Source organism: Platichthys flesus, chromosome 24, assembly GCF_949316205.1.
Source record: "Platichthys flesus chromosome 24, fPlaFle2.1, whole genome shotgun sequence".
Taxonomy (NCBI): Eukaryota; Metazoa; Chordata; class Actinopteri; order Pleuronectiformes; family Pleuronectidae; genus Platichthys; species Platichthys flesus.
The window spans coordinates 13805941-13824167 of record NC_084968.1 but is presented as its reverse complement, the minus strand read 5'-3'; the positions used below and the strand labels follow the sequence as shown (position 1 = coordinate 13824167).

Genomic DNA, 18227 nt, shown 5'->3' with positions numbered 1-18227 from the left:
TCAGAAAAACTCCACGGTGAGAGTTTGCGTCTCTTCTGCAGAACGTTACAAATCGTCTTATAGTTCTCGTGAGCGCGGCCGACGCTAACTGACGTGCACTTCAGTGTCGGGGGAACAGTGGCTCCTCTCTGGTGGGACTCGATTGTGTGGAAGCAGCTTAGGAGGCCGGTGGCTGCGAGGGGATGAAATCCTGATTCCGTGCAGAACGCTGGATTCACGTCGGAACCCAGAGTTCTCCTAAATTCCAAAAAACACTTTTTCCTTCCATTGCTTCAAATCAAGAAACTGGTTCCCCCCCTCAGAGCCGACATTTTACTGTGTGTTTAGAATGTGAGGTGTGAAGTGGAGGATCTTGACGGAAGCTTCTTACTGAGGAGTCGTGGGCACAGGCGGAATTCTCTGTGACGGGGATTTGACATTTCTGTGGCAGGACACTGTGTCTCCACCTCAGGGCAGATCATCCTGAGTTCATGTCCTTTGGTCGAGGAGCGTTTTTAAATGTCAGACTAAGACTGACAGACTGTAAGACTTTAAAGGTTTAGAAGTTCTAATGACATCTGGAGGTCGGGGGGGGGGGGGGGTCTTTATGTAAGGTTGGTTTTAGTCTCATAGGGATTGAGAAGTGGTTTTCCTGTATATTGAGGTTTCTCCCCCCCGTCCGTTAGTTTGTGTGTTTGTTTTTCAGCAAGAATACACAACTGAAACTCTGACAAAACTTGTTAGACGGGTGGGGGGGGTGGGGGGGGGGGTCCTTCCCTCTGCCTCCGTTCTCCTCCCTGTGAATGTTATCCCTCTTTCCGTCCTCCTCTGCTCCTCTGCTCCTCTTCCTCTCTCTAAACACCACCTTCCCTCTTTGTCTCCCCTCGCACCTCCCAGCCCTAATCCCTCCTTCCTCCCCTCTCATCCCCACACCCCCCCCCACACCCAATTAAGCTCTCTCTCTGTTCCCCGTCCAGATCTCTTCTCTACCTTTTCTCCCTCCTTTTCTCGTCCCTCCCTTGATTTCTCCCTAATCCCCTTTTCATTTTTTTCTCCCCTCTCTATCCCTCCCTCCCTCCCTCCTTCCTTCCTCGGTCCTTGTTCTCCCTGACAACACACTGCGTTATGTAATCTACGTCTCCGGGTATTAGTTATGCAAATTCATACAATTTTATTTACGTGTGATTTTTTTCTCTCTCCTCCCTTCCATCCCTCTTACTCTCTTTTCCTTCCCTATCCTCCTCTTCACCTCTCCTCTCCCCTCTCATCTCCCTTCTCTCCTCCATCATCCTCGATCTGTTTCTTTCCCTCCCTCTTTCCCTCTCTCTTTTCCCGTTTCTGCCTCCTCTCTCAATAATCGTATCTCCCTCCTCATTCCACTCCCTCTCCTCCCTCTCACTCTCGCTCTCCCTCCCTCTCTCTCCCTCCATCCATCACTTTTTTCCTCATCGCTTCTCCCTCCTCCCTCCTCACCTCTCTCCTCTCCGCTCTCCCTCCCTCCCTCCCTCCTCCACCAGCCACTAGCGGTCTCGAGGCGGAGGGCGGCAGGCGCGGCGGCAGCAGCAGCAGCAGCAGCAGCAGCCATCATGGCGGTGGTGGTGATGGCGGCGGCGGCGGCGGCGGTGGCGGCGGTGGAGCGGCCCACTTCAAGTCTCCATGGCAACAGAGCGTGAACGTGTTCGGCTCGTGGAGCAGGCCGGACTGTGTGGAGGAGCTGCACCAGGAGGCTCAGCTCAACCTCCAGAGCCTGCTGCAAGGTAAGGATGGATGGAGAGGAGGAGAGGAGGAGAGCGGGGATCACAGGGGTGGATGGCTGGATGGAGTGGGTGTGTGTTTGTGTGTGTGTGTGTGTGTGTGTGTGTGTGTGTGTGTGTGTGTGTGTCTCTCTGTGGAGAGGGGTGGGAAAATGTTTACATGTGTGTGGACTGCGCTCATATGGGTGTGTGATGCAGATATGCTGTGTGTGTGTGTGTGTGTGGTGTGTGTGTTATGTTGCAGATATGCTGTGTGAGAGGGTGTGTATGTATGGGTGTGTGTTAGATTCCCATCGCTATCTTGTGTTGATATTCTACTGTAGGGTGTGTGTTAGTGTGTGTGTGTTTGTGTGTTTGTTTGCTCCAAGGCACGCTGCTGACTGTGTGTGTTGGATTCACCTGCAGCGTTGTTTTTTAAGATGCTTTTTATGGAACAGTGTTGATATATGGGATCGTGTGAGTGTGAGTGTGTGTGTGTGTGTGTGTGTGTGTGTGTGTGTTTGTGTGTGTGTGTGTGTTTGTGTGTGTTTACACTCAGTGGTTGTTTTAAGGTGGAACGTTATCACTCTCATTTTAATATTAATCTCTTGTTGACAGAAGATGCAGCTCTCTCTGTAGTATTCAGCCTGTGTGTGTGTGTGTGTGTGTGTGTGTGTGCAAATTAGCACTCAAGGGTTTCAATCTCTCTCTCTCTCTCCCCCTGTCTCTCTCTCTCTCCCCTGTCTCTCTCTCTCTCTCTCTCTCTCTCTCTCTCTCCCTCTCCCTGTGTGACTCATGCTGTCTTACCCTTTGCTCGCCCTTTCCATTAGACCCATCAGAGGGTTTTTCGCTGAATGAGCGAGGGAGGCGTCTGAACGACAGCGTGACGACCTTTAACAAACACCTGAGGCCAAAGCAGACGAACAAACTAACGTGTGATCGTCTCCTGGTTCCCGTGTTTACGTTATATCGACTTCGGACACGTGTGCTATCTTCAGAATGAACCAATAAGGCTTTTAATGTTGTTTTAAAATGATCAAATCCAACCTGGTGTTTGGACGTTTCTCCGTAGATCCACGTCTCTCGCTGTCTTTGACCATCAGCCCCCCCCCCCCCCCCCACCTATCTGTTGGTAGTGAAGATTTAAACCTTTAGGAAAAAGGTTTCACTAAAATATGTTTTTATTACGTAATAACATTTCTCAACCAGGAGCAGATTAATTGTTGGGGACTATTTTCAGCTGTGGATGAATACAGTTGTGTTGATAGCGACAATAATGACAATCTAATGTGCACTTTTCATTTTTGGGGTTTGGTCCATGTACCATTCGCTAACTTCAGGAGGAGGCGGGGTTTATGACGTGTAATGCAGCCAGCCACCAGGGGGCAAAGGAAAAGATTTGGATCACTAATGAAGAAGAGTCATGTTTTTCATCTTTAATTATTATGAAACCTACTCAATTAATTGCCTTGAAAGTCGTCTATAAAGTGAATAACAATATTGATTTTATGTTGTCCTGCCCTACGTGTCATAGTTTGCAGCAGGATCGTTTAATAACTGGTTTTCTGGGATTTGTTTTCTAAAAGAAAAATCTAAAACATCCTCAAATCCTTCAGCTTTATTCTTTAAATCCTTTAATTCATTTAATCAGCATCACTTGTTTAACGTAGAGCTACGTGTAGTAGATTGTACTGTGCAGCTCCCACATCTCTCTGTCTCTTCCCATCCTTTCTCCACTCTGGTGTCTTTATATTGTGTGTGTGTGTGTCTGAGTGTGAGTGTGTTGCTGTTGAGCCTCCCTCTCACTGAACAGTATGTTTTCAGTTTGCGTAGCAGAGTCGGTCTGTGTTGTGTGGGTCCATCTGTCTGGGTGTGTGTTATATAACAGAGAAGCTGCGCTGCCTCTCTCTGTCCATCCTCACCACCACCACCACCACCACCACCACCACCAGCACCACCAGCACCACCACCACCACCAGCACCACCTCCCACTGGCCTCAGCGCAGTTAAATATTCATCCTCTTCTTTCCTGCTCCTCATCACACTTCCCTCCATATTCATGAATCTGGCTGCTGTCCTCTGGGGTGAGTCGGCTCCTCGGCTCCTCGGCTCCTCGGCTCCTCGGCTCCTCGGCTCCTCGGCTCCTCGCCTCCTCGCCTCCTCGCCTCCTCGCCTCCTCGCCTCCTTGCCTCCTCGCCTCCTCTCTCACTCTCCCTGCGGCAGCCGGATTTATTCCACTGATTTGTTTCACTGTGGCTGCTAAGTGGGCAACAGTGAAAATCCGGCCATTGTTACAACCCCTCCATTGAGATGATTAGCATGCTGGGATTTCATGTGATGGGAATCTTTTGTGCCCCCCCCCCCCCCCCCCCCCACAGATTGGATTTCTTGTGATGTAGAAAGATTCCATTTTAATTTAGCGAGCGACTCTTTGTAGATCCGCCCCCCCCCCCCCCTCTGGGTTTGACACTGTAATATTCAACAAGTCTAATGGCAGTGCTCAGAAATCATCAATGTCTCTTCTGTTAACATGGAGCAGGCAGGGTTTAATGATCTACTGCAGCCAGCCACCAGGGGGCGATCACATTTGGGGAGCTGTCATGTGAATGTAAAAATTAGCTTTGATTAGTTCACATTTTTCCTTCACATGACTGGTGTTACCTTTGTGTTGAAGTGTAGTTTGTGTTATGTGGTGTTACACAGTCAGACTGGTTGTGTTAATCCCATTGACAACGCTCAGATATTCTCCCTCTGCCTCCTCCTCCTCCTCTTCACACCTGCACTTTGTTCAGATCCACTCACGTTTACTACACTTTGTATTATCTGAATCATGCAGAGGAAGTTTTCATACAGACACAAAGCCACTCACAACTCAGTGCAGCATCGTTTCAAGCACCGTCCATTAGTGTGGAGAGTTTTCCTCTCCCTTAAACACAACGCTGATTAAACGTCCCATTAACGTGGAGCTCCCCTGGCAGCCTCCTCCTGATAAGACACTTTTATTTTGGATTTGTGTTTGATTTGGCAGCAGAAGATTTGATCTGCGACCTCTCGCTTTAAATTCTTTGATTTAATAAGACAGAAACTGGTGGTGGTGTCCGACCGGATCTGGAGAATATTGCGGATCTGAATTAAAGGAGTGGACCCTGGAGGTGGGAGGAGATCAGGGAGGAGGAGGAGGAGGAGGAGGAGGAGGGTTGTTGTAAAGTCGTTTAAAGTTTGCCTGTAACGACATGATTGGCTGATTTAGATCGAGGCAACGTCTGATTGGATTAGCGGTCATCTGATCAGGAGACGCCAGGAGAGTGAGAGAGTCTGTGATTGAATGAGACAGAAGGAAAATGTTCCTTTGTGGTTATAAAGTAATACATATACTTTTGGCCATAAATGGAATAATGAAATCAGCCTGAGGACAGACGGTCGTGACGTGAGTTCTTATCATCGTAGTTTCTGCCTCAGCACAGAAACTTTAGAAAGTTTCTTCAGACTGAACTATATTTTGAATAGATGTCTTCACCTGGTCCTTTACAGTGGTATTAAAGTAATCTATTACCTCCTCTCGTGTTTCTGCCTCTCTCCTCACCACGGACACTGCCGGGTGCTGCTCAATAAAACCGGCCAAACTTTAAAATGTCACCGTCTCCCTTTAATTGAGACAGGGAAGGTGTGGGTCAATGCCCCCCCCCCCCCCCCCCCCCCCCCCCCCCGTCCATGCTAACCTGAGCATAAAATGTAACGTTAGCTCACTCCATTCACCTCTAAGGAATTCATCTCTGTCTATTAATTGACGTTATTTTGAGATATTGAACCTTTTCCTGCAGCTTCAGACTGAACTGGTTAAACTGGTTAAAGACTTTCACTCTGAACTTTCACTGGTTACGTTTTTCTGAGTGACTCTAAAGGAAATATACTGTAGTTGCCTCTTACAAGTATTTTGTGCAAATGGTTTCCTTGATTTAATAGAAGCAGTTGTTTTCTGACCTTTTATATTCTTGTTGTCTTTTGTTTTTACTTCTGTCTCCTCAAGAACAGTGTGTTTATGTTTTTAAAGTTCTCGCTCTGTGGAGCTTCTCGGTGGAGCGGCGTCTTTTCTCTGAAGTTTCTCAAATACAAGTTGAAATGAAATGATTCAGTGGCCTTTGTGTTTGAGCTCAAAACACTTAAAGTCCCAAATGAACCAAAAAACACACAACAAAAAGGATTCTCCTCTTCTCAGGAAACCTCATCGTCAAATATCCCTTGTGTTGCTGACAGGAATTACAGCTCAGATTAGTGTCCGTACACAAATTGTCTGATAATCAGATGAGAAGGCGTCTTGTGGTTTCTCATGATCGACATGAAACCAGGCCGCAAACCGCTGAGTCGGCCCTTCTAGGTCACGACCGACAAACAGCAGCCCTGTAATGGATCGATCAGCCGTGCATGTGAAATCCCAAGGACGGAGACATGACATGAATACTGGTGCATGCAAAACACACACATGCACGTCCAAATGGGGGCGTGCACGTCGTGAGCAGACACACACAAACAAACACTGGTATTGTTCATTTCTGCACCCCCGAGCCCCTTGTCCTGTTCCTGGTAGGGGGGGGGGAAGAAAGGGTGACCCAAATTTGACACAACCGGGGCACATATTGTCAAGGATGGTTGGGTTAACGCTCTGAATGGATGCACTGTACACACACAAACACACACAAACACACAGACAAAGCTGCTGATTTGTGCACATAGACAACCACACACACACACACACACATGTTGGTAGAAGTTGGCTGGTTTCAGGAAAAGTTGGCATGTGAGCAGATTTTAGACGGCGATAGAGGAACGTGCACTTATATCAACAAAGCATATGCACACAAACACCTGAATGAGTGACACACACACACACACACACACTCACACCCACACACTAACACTCACACACACAAATAAGCGCACACAATACACAGGTTAGTGATGCATGAGTGCTTGGCCTGCTTGTCTGGACAGAGAAAAGGGGGAGTATCCTCCACTGCTCTGAGTGTGTGTGTCCATTTGTGTGTGTGTGTCTGTGTGCGTGCATTAGTGGGAGTGATCGGCATACCTTTACACCACTGAATAGCATCCCTCCCCCCCCAGCACAGTCCCCTGCAGTCAGTGGAGCTCTTATCTGAAGCGTGGATCTGTTTACCTCTCGCTCGGCTGTAGAGTCGCTGCTGCTGCTCTGTCAGACGCTCTGTCGGGTCAGTGCTCAGACCACACCGGCTGCTTCCACACTTTTAACTTTAAGTGTTTTTGAATTGCCTCTGAGGTGTCGCTGCCCCCGGAGGGAAGTGTCCCAGAACCTTTTATGTGAGTAGAACTTGGAGTTGTACACTGTAGAAATACTTCACTACACGTCCTGCACGCAGAAATGTACTAAAGTAAAGTACTGTCAGTCAGCAACTTGTAGTTAAAGTTTAAACAGCATTTTATATTTTAATAATTTTTGGTGGTGTTTTACTCTGTTGCAGTTTGTCTTATTTTAAAATATCATATCACATAACTTGTATCTACAACCTAATTACAAGTGGCTTTGTTTTGCTGGGGGAAACTCGGAGAGCCAGGCTAGCATTTCCCCCCTGTTTCTAGTCATTATGCTAAGCTAAGCTAATGCAGAGACAACACAGAGTTTTCTTCGCTTCAGAGTCAGGCCAAAAAAGCCATTTTTACAAACTACTGATCCACTGAGCAGAAGATGCTGCAGGAGGAAAGACACTACAGTTTTTTTTTCTTCCTGATAAAAGTCTCATTTCTGATCTTTGAAGCTTTTATTGAACTTCTACAGTAGGACACTTTTCTTTGAGGCGACCAGCTCCGTTATGTTCTGCTGCAGGATCCAGTTAAAACGATTTGGACGTGAGATTAATCAGAAACATGTTGGCTCCTATTTTTATCTCCCAGTCCTCTCAGTCCAGACTCTGCCAGTATCTCCTCCATCAGTTCTCTTTCTGCAGACTGGTTGTTCTCCGAGTTCCCCTCGTCCACCTCTTCCTCTCACTTTGTCTCCGTCAGTCTCGTCTTCACCTCCTTTTCTGACCTTTCTCTTCTTCTCATCTTGTGCAGTTTTTACCTTCTATCCCTTCTTTTCATCTCCTTGTTTCCTTGTTTGAAAAGTTTCCTGCATCTTCTCCTCTCGTCCTTTTCTTCCTCTGCATCACACTCATCACCTCTCCTCCTCTCCTCCTCTCACTCTCCTCCTCCTCCTCCTCCATCAGTCTCTTAACCCCCCCCCCCCGTGTCGTCTTCTCACTCTCTGCTGACGCCTCACTTCTCCAGGACGCTGCAGCCTGGATGAGACCAGGTTTGGCTCCTGCTCTCTGTTTACCATCCGGCTGATCCGGCTGTTTTTTCACCGCGCTGCAGTCAAGCTGTTTTTTAATCACTTATTTTTAACTCTGCGAAATAGACAGTTCTCTATCACGAGCACCTGGTGAGCAGTTTGAGGCGATGAATACAAACAGTCGGGGACGAGTCGTATTAAAGACACATTAAAGTGATTAAACACAGAATAGTTTAACAAGGAATTGACAAATTCTATGAATAAACAGAGTTCTTGTCATTATTACTATTTATACACAAACGTTATTTGAAAACTGACAAGTTCTGTTTCAAATAAGAGAAAAATAAGATATAGAACTTGAGTTTGAAAAGGTGAATCTTTATTTTGAAACTTTGCAGATTTTCCCGCACCTATGATCTTAAACTCTTAAAGGTTGTGGATCCTGGAGGCAGAGGGATTTGTTCCTAACCCTCTGCTGCAGTATTTATCCTTGGGTTTACAAACCCCTGTCTAACTTGAGGATGTCGGGATTGTGAGCTGCCTTTAGAACGAGTGAGATCCTGTGGATGTTTTCCTCCTTCATGCGTTTTCCCTTCATGTCTGAGGGAGGACGTCAACTGCAATGATCTGAAACGTCATTAAAACCTGCACAAACTCAGTGGGTGGGCGTCTGGACTGCAGAGCCTCTTATAAAAACACATCATTATCTTTCTGGGGGTATTTTGTGGTGTTTTTCTGCTGTATATTAATTTCTCTTCATGATTTTATATCCAGCATTGAAAAACACTCCCACGTTTGCTGCATTCAGTTCCATCTGACACCTGCCAAACTGCCCGTGAACCTCCGGCCGGTCTGAATGTGTTTACCGGGTTTGAAGGCTGCTGCAGCCTCGCCCGGCTGCTCTGAGCCGAGGAGCAGATGCTACCACCTTGTAAATTCCGGTTTTCGACCATATTAAGACTTCACAAATGCCAGCTGTCATTAAAATGAAATGAATTCAGGATCTGAACCAAACAGACGGACGAGAAATGAAGAACTCACTTTCTTAAGACAGTTTTTCTTCCACAATCCAACAGGAGCAGATTAATTTTGCTCAAAACAAGATTGTTAGTCTTTGTGGCCACAAGCTTTATTTTATTACTTTATTTCGTAGTTATACAAAACAGTTTATCGCAGCTCTTTCCTGTTTGACCCATTTCTCCTGTTGAACTTTTCAGAATAAGGATTTTGTATCTGTTTATTGATTTGTGCTAAAATCCCAAATGTAGCCTCTGTGTTTATGACCATATTTCCATTATATCTAGATCTATGGATACATAGATCTATATATATGTTAGAGGTAACCCTTAACCCCTCCTTGGGGGGTGGGGCTGTTGTGGTTAACACCCCCTTGTGTCGCTAGGCAGCCGGGCTCTTCCAAGAAAGAATTCATATTATCCTGGAGAGCAAGTTCAACCAAAACTTTATACCTCACTGATGCTGCTGCTCCACGAAGGGATTTGTGTGTGTGTGTGTGTGTGTGTGTGTGTGTGTGTGTGTGTGTGTGTGTTGATGTGGTCATGTGTGTAGAGGGCTTTAGGGATGAGTGGGGAGTGGGTAGGGAGTCGGTTTTGGGGTAAAGGATTGGCTGAGGGGGAGTGGAGGGAGTGTGGTTTGTGAGTGTGTGTGTGTGTGTGTGTGTTTGTGTGTGTGTGTGTGTGTGCGTGTGTGCGTGCAGCCGGAGAATGAAGAGGAGGTGGGGGTTAGGAATCTGTTTACAATGGCCTAAGGGGGAGTCGTCTAAGCTTCCAGAGAGGGAGAAAAATGCAGATATCAGGAGGAGGAGTGAGAGGAGAACTTCAGGATGAGGAGAGAACGAGGGGGGAACGACGGAGGAAGAGTTGAAGGAAAGGAATGAATGAAAGAGGAGAAAAAGGCCAGAGCTCAGTGGAGGATTAGAACCAAACTTACAGACTCCTCTGAGGCGGCAGAGCAGGAGCACCAGGAGTCACCGGGGGGGGGGGGGGGGACTGCTGCCTGATGAGAAGCAGCAGTCGGACTAGATCTCCATTACACAGCTAAGATATGATGTGTGAGTTGGAGTTGTGTGTTCTTGTGCGTGTGTGTGTGTTAGTGTGTGTGTGTGTGTGTAAGGACACTTAAATCCTTTGTGCATGTGAGCATTTGCGTGCACTGTCGAATTCTGTGCTGCAGAAACTTGACACTAACCAAAGTCTCATTCTGTTTTTCTTTTTCCTCTGGCTGTGTGTGTGTGTGTGTGTGTGTGTGTGCACATGATGTATGTTTTGGACATGGTTGTGTGTGTGTGTGTGTGTGTGTGTTCATGCAGACTTTGAGGAGCAGTTGTACGACACCAAGCTGACCGGTCAGACGTTCCGGCATCCGTCCTCGCAGAGCTCCGACGACACGTCCACCTCGCTCAGCCGCTCGCCCGTCTCCCTCCACAACAAGAGACCCGACTTCATCTTCCTGGTAAACACACACACACACACACACACACACACATGCACTAACTCAAATGTGCACGTCACATCTGATCACGAGGCTCCCTCACACCAAACGTCTTCTCTCTGGTAAACAGACAGATTTGGGTTTCTTATTTTAAGCCACTCTTCTTCTTCATATACACACAATCATTTCCACCTCTGCACAGCTTCCTCTTCCTCTTGTTTTCAACCTTCCACTTTAAAACCAAATCAACCTTCAAGGTCAAAGTGATTTCAGGTTTTGTTTCACTTTGGCTTTAGAGCTGGGGGGGGGGGGGGCTGTGGGGCTTATATTGAAACTACGGCCGAGAAGAAGATCAGAACATTTAATGGACTCGTCAGCTGAAATGAGACGTCTGGTCTTTCTGTATCTTCATCAGCTGTTACAAAAGTCCCATTTGCTAACATGGAGGAGGCAGGATTTCCTAGCCATACTGCAGCCAGCCACCAGGGGGGTGACCAAGATGCTTTTGTTTCACTTATTGGGGAACTGTCATTTTACGGATCGCGGCAGGAAGTCGTCCATCTTTATTCACAGTCCATGATTCAAACAAAATTATTTCTAACTGGATTTTGGAAAACGTGAGAACCTTTGTTGAAACATCTCGTTCTCACGTTTCATCCTTTAGTCTCCGACACAAAGCTGAGTCATGATTCTTCTTCCCCCAGACGAGTGTTAAGCTGTCACTAACACTCTGTCAGCTTTATTATTTTTCTGTTGTGACAAAAAACGCCTCATTGCTTTTGTTATCATCCCAAACCGGAGCTGAGTGATCCACCAACCACAGCGCGGCAGGTCCCGCCCCCCCGAAGCTGTCACAGTCACTCATCGTCCTCCTCACGATCTCGGGCAGGTTTCCGTAAACACCAGCAGGATTACTGAGAAATATAATTAACACTTGATTATGAAGAATCTAAAATAGCAGATGAAGTCGGTGCTACTTGTTCCTCGTACAGACGGGATGTGAACACATGCTCATTTCACATCTTTGTTTTCATTCTGTCTCTCGGCCGCTAATGGTTTTCAGTTTGTTTCTCTGAACTGTGTCATTGGACCCCCCCCCCCCCGCGGTGAATTCACTGCAGGACGGCTGCACATCTCCTGCATATCGACACAGCATCGCTTTGCCACCCCTGTTCAGTTAGTGCCTCTCTCTCCCTCTCTCCCTCTCTCTCTCTCTCCCCCGCTCTCCCTCTCCCTCTCTCTCTCTGTTTGGGATAATTACAGTTAGAATTTGTAAGATCCTCAGGAGATTTGACTCGACGCCTTTCCAGACACGGAGAGGACAGAATGGAGGGCTCCTTGCATTGCAGAGGTTTTAGTGCCTTGCTTAACGGCAATTTGGCAACATTGGTTGATAGTTCAGATTTAGTACCAGGCAGCTGACTATGTGACATCCTGTCTTAGTCTCTCTTTCTTCTTGTCCTTTGTATTCTTTCCTCTTCCTGGTAGACTAAGACAAAAACATCTTATTTTGTTTGACCTTCTCTGTCTCGCCTCCTCAGAGGTCTCACTCCTTCAGACTTTTTATTAAACTGTTTAGATTTTAGAATCTAAAAGAAAAGCAAATTGAGTAATGTTAATTTTACAGAATCAAGAACTTGAAGTATTTGTATTGAATTGCTTTGCCCCTGAAAGTATTCATTAAATTAGGTTTAAATCTGAAAAATAAAAGATCTATTAGGCCTATATTTGGATTTGCTTTGCTCAAGGACCCATCAGCAACACACAAGTAATTGTGTAACCAAACTAACAACCTTATGTTCTCTCCAGACATCACTGCAGTCTGAAGTCCAACACAACCGTTGTCTCCTCTTCTTCTTCCAGCCGGCGTCCAAACAGCTTTACGACGATGAAACCTCCTCCTCCGTGTTCGGACTGAGGTCAGCGACCGACCCGTCTCCCTCCCCGACCCCGTCCCCCTGCAGCTCAGACCGCCCCCCTCTGGGCTGGAGTAGTAACAACAGCAGCAGCAGCACCGCCACGTCGGTGAACACTGGACCGCCCACCGCGGAGAAACCCCGCTGGCACCTGGGGAGGCGGGCGCCGGCGCACTTCATACCACACGACATCACAGGTATGAGAAACCAAGACCAGTAAGGACCACATTCATACGGTGCTAATGCAAAAGCTCCTTTTTGAGATGATGGAGATATAATATATGGAGATATATTACTGTCGGGCAGAAACAGGAAATATGCATTGAGTTCAAACCCATTCCAGTTGTTCAACAATCATCTGATGAAGTTTAAATCTGTGGAAAAACTCTGGAGCAACTCATTATAGATAATATAATATTTCCTCCATGTTTCTTGGACTTGGCTCTCACGGAGGATTCATGAATGTTTCATCGCCGGCACCGGACTGATCCCGAGCCAGTGATCGGTGCTGTGTTTAAATGCTTTGATGTAAACAGAGGCAGCTGGCGTCCAGTCTGTGAAGTGCTGCTGATCATCCAATCAGAGTGCTCGATGCTCGTGTGCTAGAACTCTCTCTTCAGACATATTTCTTAACAGTGTTCAAGGGTTTAGGTGATTAACTGATGAAAACAAGAAGTGACTCATTTCTGCCAAACATATGTTTTTGCACATTTGTTTTATATTAATGGACATTGGATATATTTTGGCTTTTGATGTTAGACAAGCTTATGATTGGTATTTTTCACCATTTTCTTACAAATGTTTGTTCTAAAGAAACAAGCAAACAGAAATAACTCACAGATTATTAACCCATAGATTCCAAAAGACAGAAGTGAACCACCCGGTGTTATCTCCAGAAAACGAATCCTGAACAGTTCATTGAATATATGGTTTAAACAACATTTTGTCTTAACCGTATATTCAATATTCAGTAGTAAATTAAACTCACTGGGGACTTTGAGCTAAACGCCGATCGCCTCCGGGCAAAACAAATCAACACGATGAAAACATTCCCCCTCAGTGACATTCTGTGTTGTCCTCCAGGGACGAGTCGTGTTGTCCTCCTGAGAGTCAGCGGGAAAAGTGAGAGTCGTGGGAAATTACACTGAAAAGGAAAAGTGAAATAAATGTGAATTTGGAGGTTACATCACGGTTACAGGACTTTAAACTGCTTCACTCGCTGATAGAGAAAAACATCTCCGCCTCCTTCCACCATGTTTTTGTATTATGGTAATAATGAATACACACACACACACACACACACTAACACACAGACACACACAGTTCCCTATTTGACACGAGCTTGAGGGAGAAAACAGAAACAAGATGTGACGTCAAGAACATTTTCTTCTTATGATCACATTCTCTCTATCGTCCTTGCTCATCTCTGGCAGTCAGCTTTGCTTGTGTGCTTGTGTGCTTGTGTGCTTGTGTGCTTGTGTGCTTGTGTGCTTGTGTGCGTTGTGTTTGTGTGTTTGTGTGTGTGGGGCTGTGTGCGCTGTCAGAGCTGTTAGTATGCTGTGGTCATCCTCAGCAACATCGTTCTGACACTCCTGCTTCTTCTCGTCTGCACCAAGCGTCCTCCCTGTTTTATTTGGGTGCATATGTGTGTGTGTGTGTGTGTCATAGCATGTGTGCATGTGTGTGTGTGTGTGTGTGTGTGTGTATTTGTGTGGTCCTGCTGGTTCTTGGCATAGCAACTGCTTCGTCACTCGCTGCCTCTCCCCTCTTGCATATCCATTTATAGTTAAATATCTCCTCTGTCCCTCGTCTCCTCCTCGGCCTGTCCTCCTCCTCCTCCCTCCACCTCAGTCCCCCTCCTCGCCCGCTGCGTCGGGGGGGAGAAGGTCACGTTGTGATGGTGCACGCCTGTGGTGATGCACTTGGTTGGATTCACAGACTCTCTATATAAAAAATGGACGTTGGACTGCCGAAGTACCCGGTACCTGTAATCTCTCAAATGACCAGCAGGGGGTAACTCCTCTCTTTGTATAATGCAGCACGTTAGTAACTAGCCTCGAGTTTTGACCTCCTCTACGATGCAGCTTCATTGTCACGCATTGGGGGCGTGGGCACCGTGTGATTGACTGCTGGTACCGTCCAATGGGTGCAGGTGTAGCTCTCTGTCAGGCTCCACCCCCTGGCGCCCCCTTCAATCGGGGGGTTACTTCTGGTGGGGTCTGAGGATGAACACACACTTGTTGTTTTACGGTGTTTACAGCAGCAGGTTGTTGTTGTTTGTGAGAATAAGTGAATTTAATCTGCTGCTCCCTGGTTGTTTGTAAAGAAGGAACCAGATCAGTTTAACACTCTCATGTTTTTATTAATAGTTTTATGGACGACGATGGAGATGCAGAGAAGAAATATATATATCGCACTGTGAGAGTATTTGTTATTGGATCAATTCATGGTTGATTTCCATCTTTTCCATCTTTTCTCTCTCTCTCTCTCTCTCTCTCTTTCTTTCTCTCTCTCTCTGTCTCTCTCCATCTTTCTCTCTCTCTCTCTTCCTCTTTCTGTCTATCTCTCTCTCCCTCTCTCTCCATCTCTCTCTCTATCTCTCTCTCTCCCTCTCTCTATCTCTCTCTCCCTCTCTCTCTCCATCTCTCTCTCCATCTTTCTCTCTCTCTCTCTCTTCCTCCCTCTCTCTATCTCTCTCTCCCTCTCTCTCCATCTCTCTCTCTATCTCTCTCTCCCTCTCTCTCTCCATCTCTCTCTTCATCTCCCTCTCTCTCTCTCTCCATCTTTCTCTCTCTTTCTCTCTCTCTCTCTCTCTCTCTGTAAACCAGCGTACAGGTAGCTTGCAGCCAGCTTACTGTTGCCATGGTAACTCGCCAATTCTCTCTCTCCCTCCTAAAAAAAAAAACGAGAAGAAGAAGAGGAGAGGAGGGGGGGGGGGGGGAAGCAGCAGTCACGGAAAAGAGAGGAAGAAATGTGATAGTCAAGACGGAAGAAGAGAGAAATGGAAGTTTTAAGATGATGGAGGGATGCAGGATGAGAGGATAATGAATGAAGGGTAATGAGAGAACGCTCTGTCTTCTCTCTCTCTCTCCGTTCGTCTGTCTCTCCGTCGCTGCACCTCACGCTCCGGCAGTTTTCATGAATGAGCGTCAGAGCAGACACATCAGCCTGAGCTCGTTTCAGATGCTCTGCTCGTTTTTCACGAAGCTCGAGGACTTTCTCTGCTCGACGGTTTGACCATGAAAACACATCCTCTGCTCAGGATGCTCTGACTCACCTGCTCCTGCAGCTTCGGACCGAATCACCGGCGTCTTCGGCTTCATGCAACGTTTGTGTAACACATATTAATATCTATAAATCATAATATATTATAAAAGTATTGATATAGATAAACTTGAAATATATTAGTATGCATTCAAATGTATACTAAATAAATAAATAGTCCACATTAATGTTGCCCTCATTAAATATTAATAATATAGAATAAATAAATATAACTATGTATTGTAAATGTGTAAATAGATAAATAGTTCATTAAATTAATAAATAAGTGAAATTGGTTAAAATCCATACATGTAATTAACTTAAATTCAGTTAAAACCCAATTTAAAGATTTAATGGAGAAATATTTAAAAGTCTGGTGACTATAAAGTGACCCTTTCCCTTTAAGGGCGCTTTCCCCTTTAAGAGAATTGGCCCTGCAGGTGACAGCAGGTGAGAGTAATGAGAAAGATTAGAAAAGAGGAAATTGGAGGGAAGACAGGAGACCACTAGAGGAGACCACGAGAGTAATCTTTGAATTCAAAGATCTGACAAATACATTCGAGTTCATTTGTTTTTAGGATTTAATCCTGAAAACCGGCCAAACAGGCTATTAAACAATCTGATTTTAAACCTGTTGCATGTTTTTTGGACGAGGTCCAGTCCAACCCGTCATCTGCCATCTTGAAAAACTCCCCACTGGCAGCGAGGCCGTGAATCTGAGGCCGCGCTGAAGACCTGATGATGAATGAATCATCGTCTCCCGGCTGAAGGCTGCTGATAGATGAAATAGCGTCAATTATTTATGGCGGCAGGGAGCAACACAAAGCCTCTCAGCATCCTGACAGAGGCTCGATCGGAGGAGAGGCCGATCGAGGAGGAGGGTAACGATCTGGAGGAGTGACGGGACGTAAACGTGACCCGTGGACGTGTTTGCTGCACGAGAGAGTGAGCGTCAAAATGTCGTATTTAGGAAGGAAGTTATATTTAGCTCCGACAGCTGAGTCACAGCTTCGTCTTCTGACGGATGGTTTCAGATGTTCTCGGCCCAAACACTCTTATTTATTCATGCACGGTGGGGAACGGCCATTGACTGACACTCGGTGAATGAGCTAAACACACAGATGATTGACTGAGGTGGATTCTGTGCTGGAGAGATGGAGCTGAGAAGAGGCAGGTGTTCAGTGAGAGGAGCAGAGAAGATCTCCACAGGGTTCTCACTTCAACCTGGAGTTTAATCATCATGGAGCCAGGAAATCTGATTTCTGATCCAGACTCTGTTCATGAAGTTAGTCCAGTTATAGCTGGTTATAATAACCAATAATGTACAATTCTACAGATAAGTTCCTGTTCATTAACTTGAGCTGAGCAAAGTAAAACGGTATTTTAAGGGTCTTTCTTAAAAATGCATATTCTTTGAAAATCAATCAAAACTGTTGCAATAATATGCAAATTGCCCACAGAGTCACAAAACTAACAAAGTGAAGTGAAATTAAAACAAAAGGACGACTTCATATAACAACTACGGAGACGATAAACAACTATAATCGACCCAAAGGAAATGCAGAACATTGACAAAGAGACTCCGAGATGCAGAAAGGCCTCAAAGAGAAACAACCATTTAAACCATTTCACTGCTTAATTGGACCAAATTCAACAACAGCGAAACAACACATTATTTCTTTTCGTCCCAAAACTAACAAACATTTAGTTGCTAAAATTCTGCCTCGTTGTTCGAGACCCATCGTGAAAACAGAACCCCAAATGGCAGCATTTGGCTCGATTAGCTGTTTGCACTGTGTCTTCGGTCAGACGGCTCCAACATTTGTGAGTCTGTGTTGTGGATGTATTATTAATACGAGCCACAGCAACAGGGGACACGACAGGAGACAACATGGACGCAGGACAGGAGGAGACATTCGTGACAAAGAGCTCACAGGAGGAGACAAACACAGAGACACAGACGGACAGATGGTGGATGTCTGTGTTTGTGTTTGATTTTCAAATCACTGCATCGGTTTGTTCTCCACAAAACGAGCAGTTATTGAGTTTGACAACAGACTCTGTCTCTACAACAAACTCTTTTCTTTTGTTTAAAGCTTCTTCTGTTTGTTCGTCGATCAATTTGATTCATTTTCCGTTTTGACTCATTGATTTTTGGGGAGTTTGTGTTTTGCATCTGTCAGATTTATTATCTAAAGGGAAACAGACTTCTCAATCACATCACTCGGGTGAGATAAAGTTTATCAGTAGCCTGCATCTTTATGGACTGTGGCAGTAAAACATGGCTGACGGCGTCAAAACAGAAGCTGAGCCGCAGGTCACTGAGGCAGTCAAGTGGGAACCTGCTGCCTCCGATGACTCATTGGATTATCGCCGGCCCAGACGAGACATCAGAAGGACAGGAAGTCCAGCAGAGCAGCGGGCTTCTCCCCAGCATCAGCTGTACGTCACTCTGGATTAAAACATGACGGCAGAAGATGTAAAACATAAACAGGAAGGCTTATCGTGACAGCAACAGCTCTTCAGGCTTTTCCCACCGGCACTTCAGCTGAGGTGAACTCTCGTTAGCGAGCGCTGGGAGAT

At 46.0% G+C, this 18227-nt stretch overlaps 1 protein-coding gene across 1 annotated transcript in view; it reads left to right on the top strand.

Moving 5' to 3' along the window:
* The window catches only part of nhsl2 (NHS-like 2), a 59879-nt gene that overhangs the window by 30549 nt on the left and 11103 nt on the right, over nucleotides 1-18227 (top strand). The window contains exons 2-4 of the mRNA XM_062384389.1: nucleotides 1497-1736; nucleotides 10343-10485; nucleotides 12328-12577. Coding sequence (XP_062240373.1) covers nucleotides 1497-1736; nucleotides 10343-10485; nucleotides 12328-12577 — 633 coding nt within the window. The remainder of the gene's footprint in view (nucleotides 1-1496; nucleotides 1737-10342; nucleotides 10486-12327; nucleotides 12578-18227) is intronic.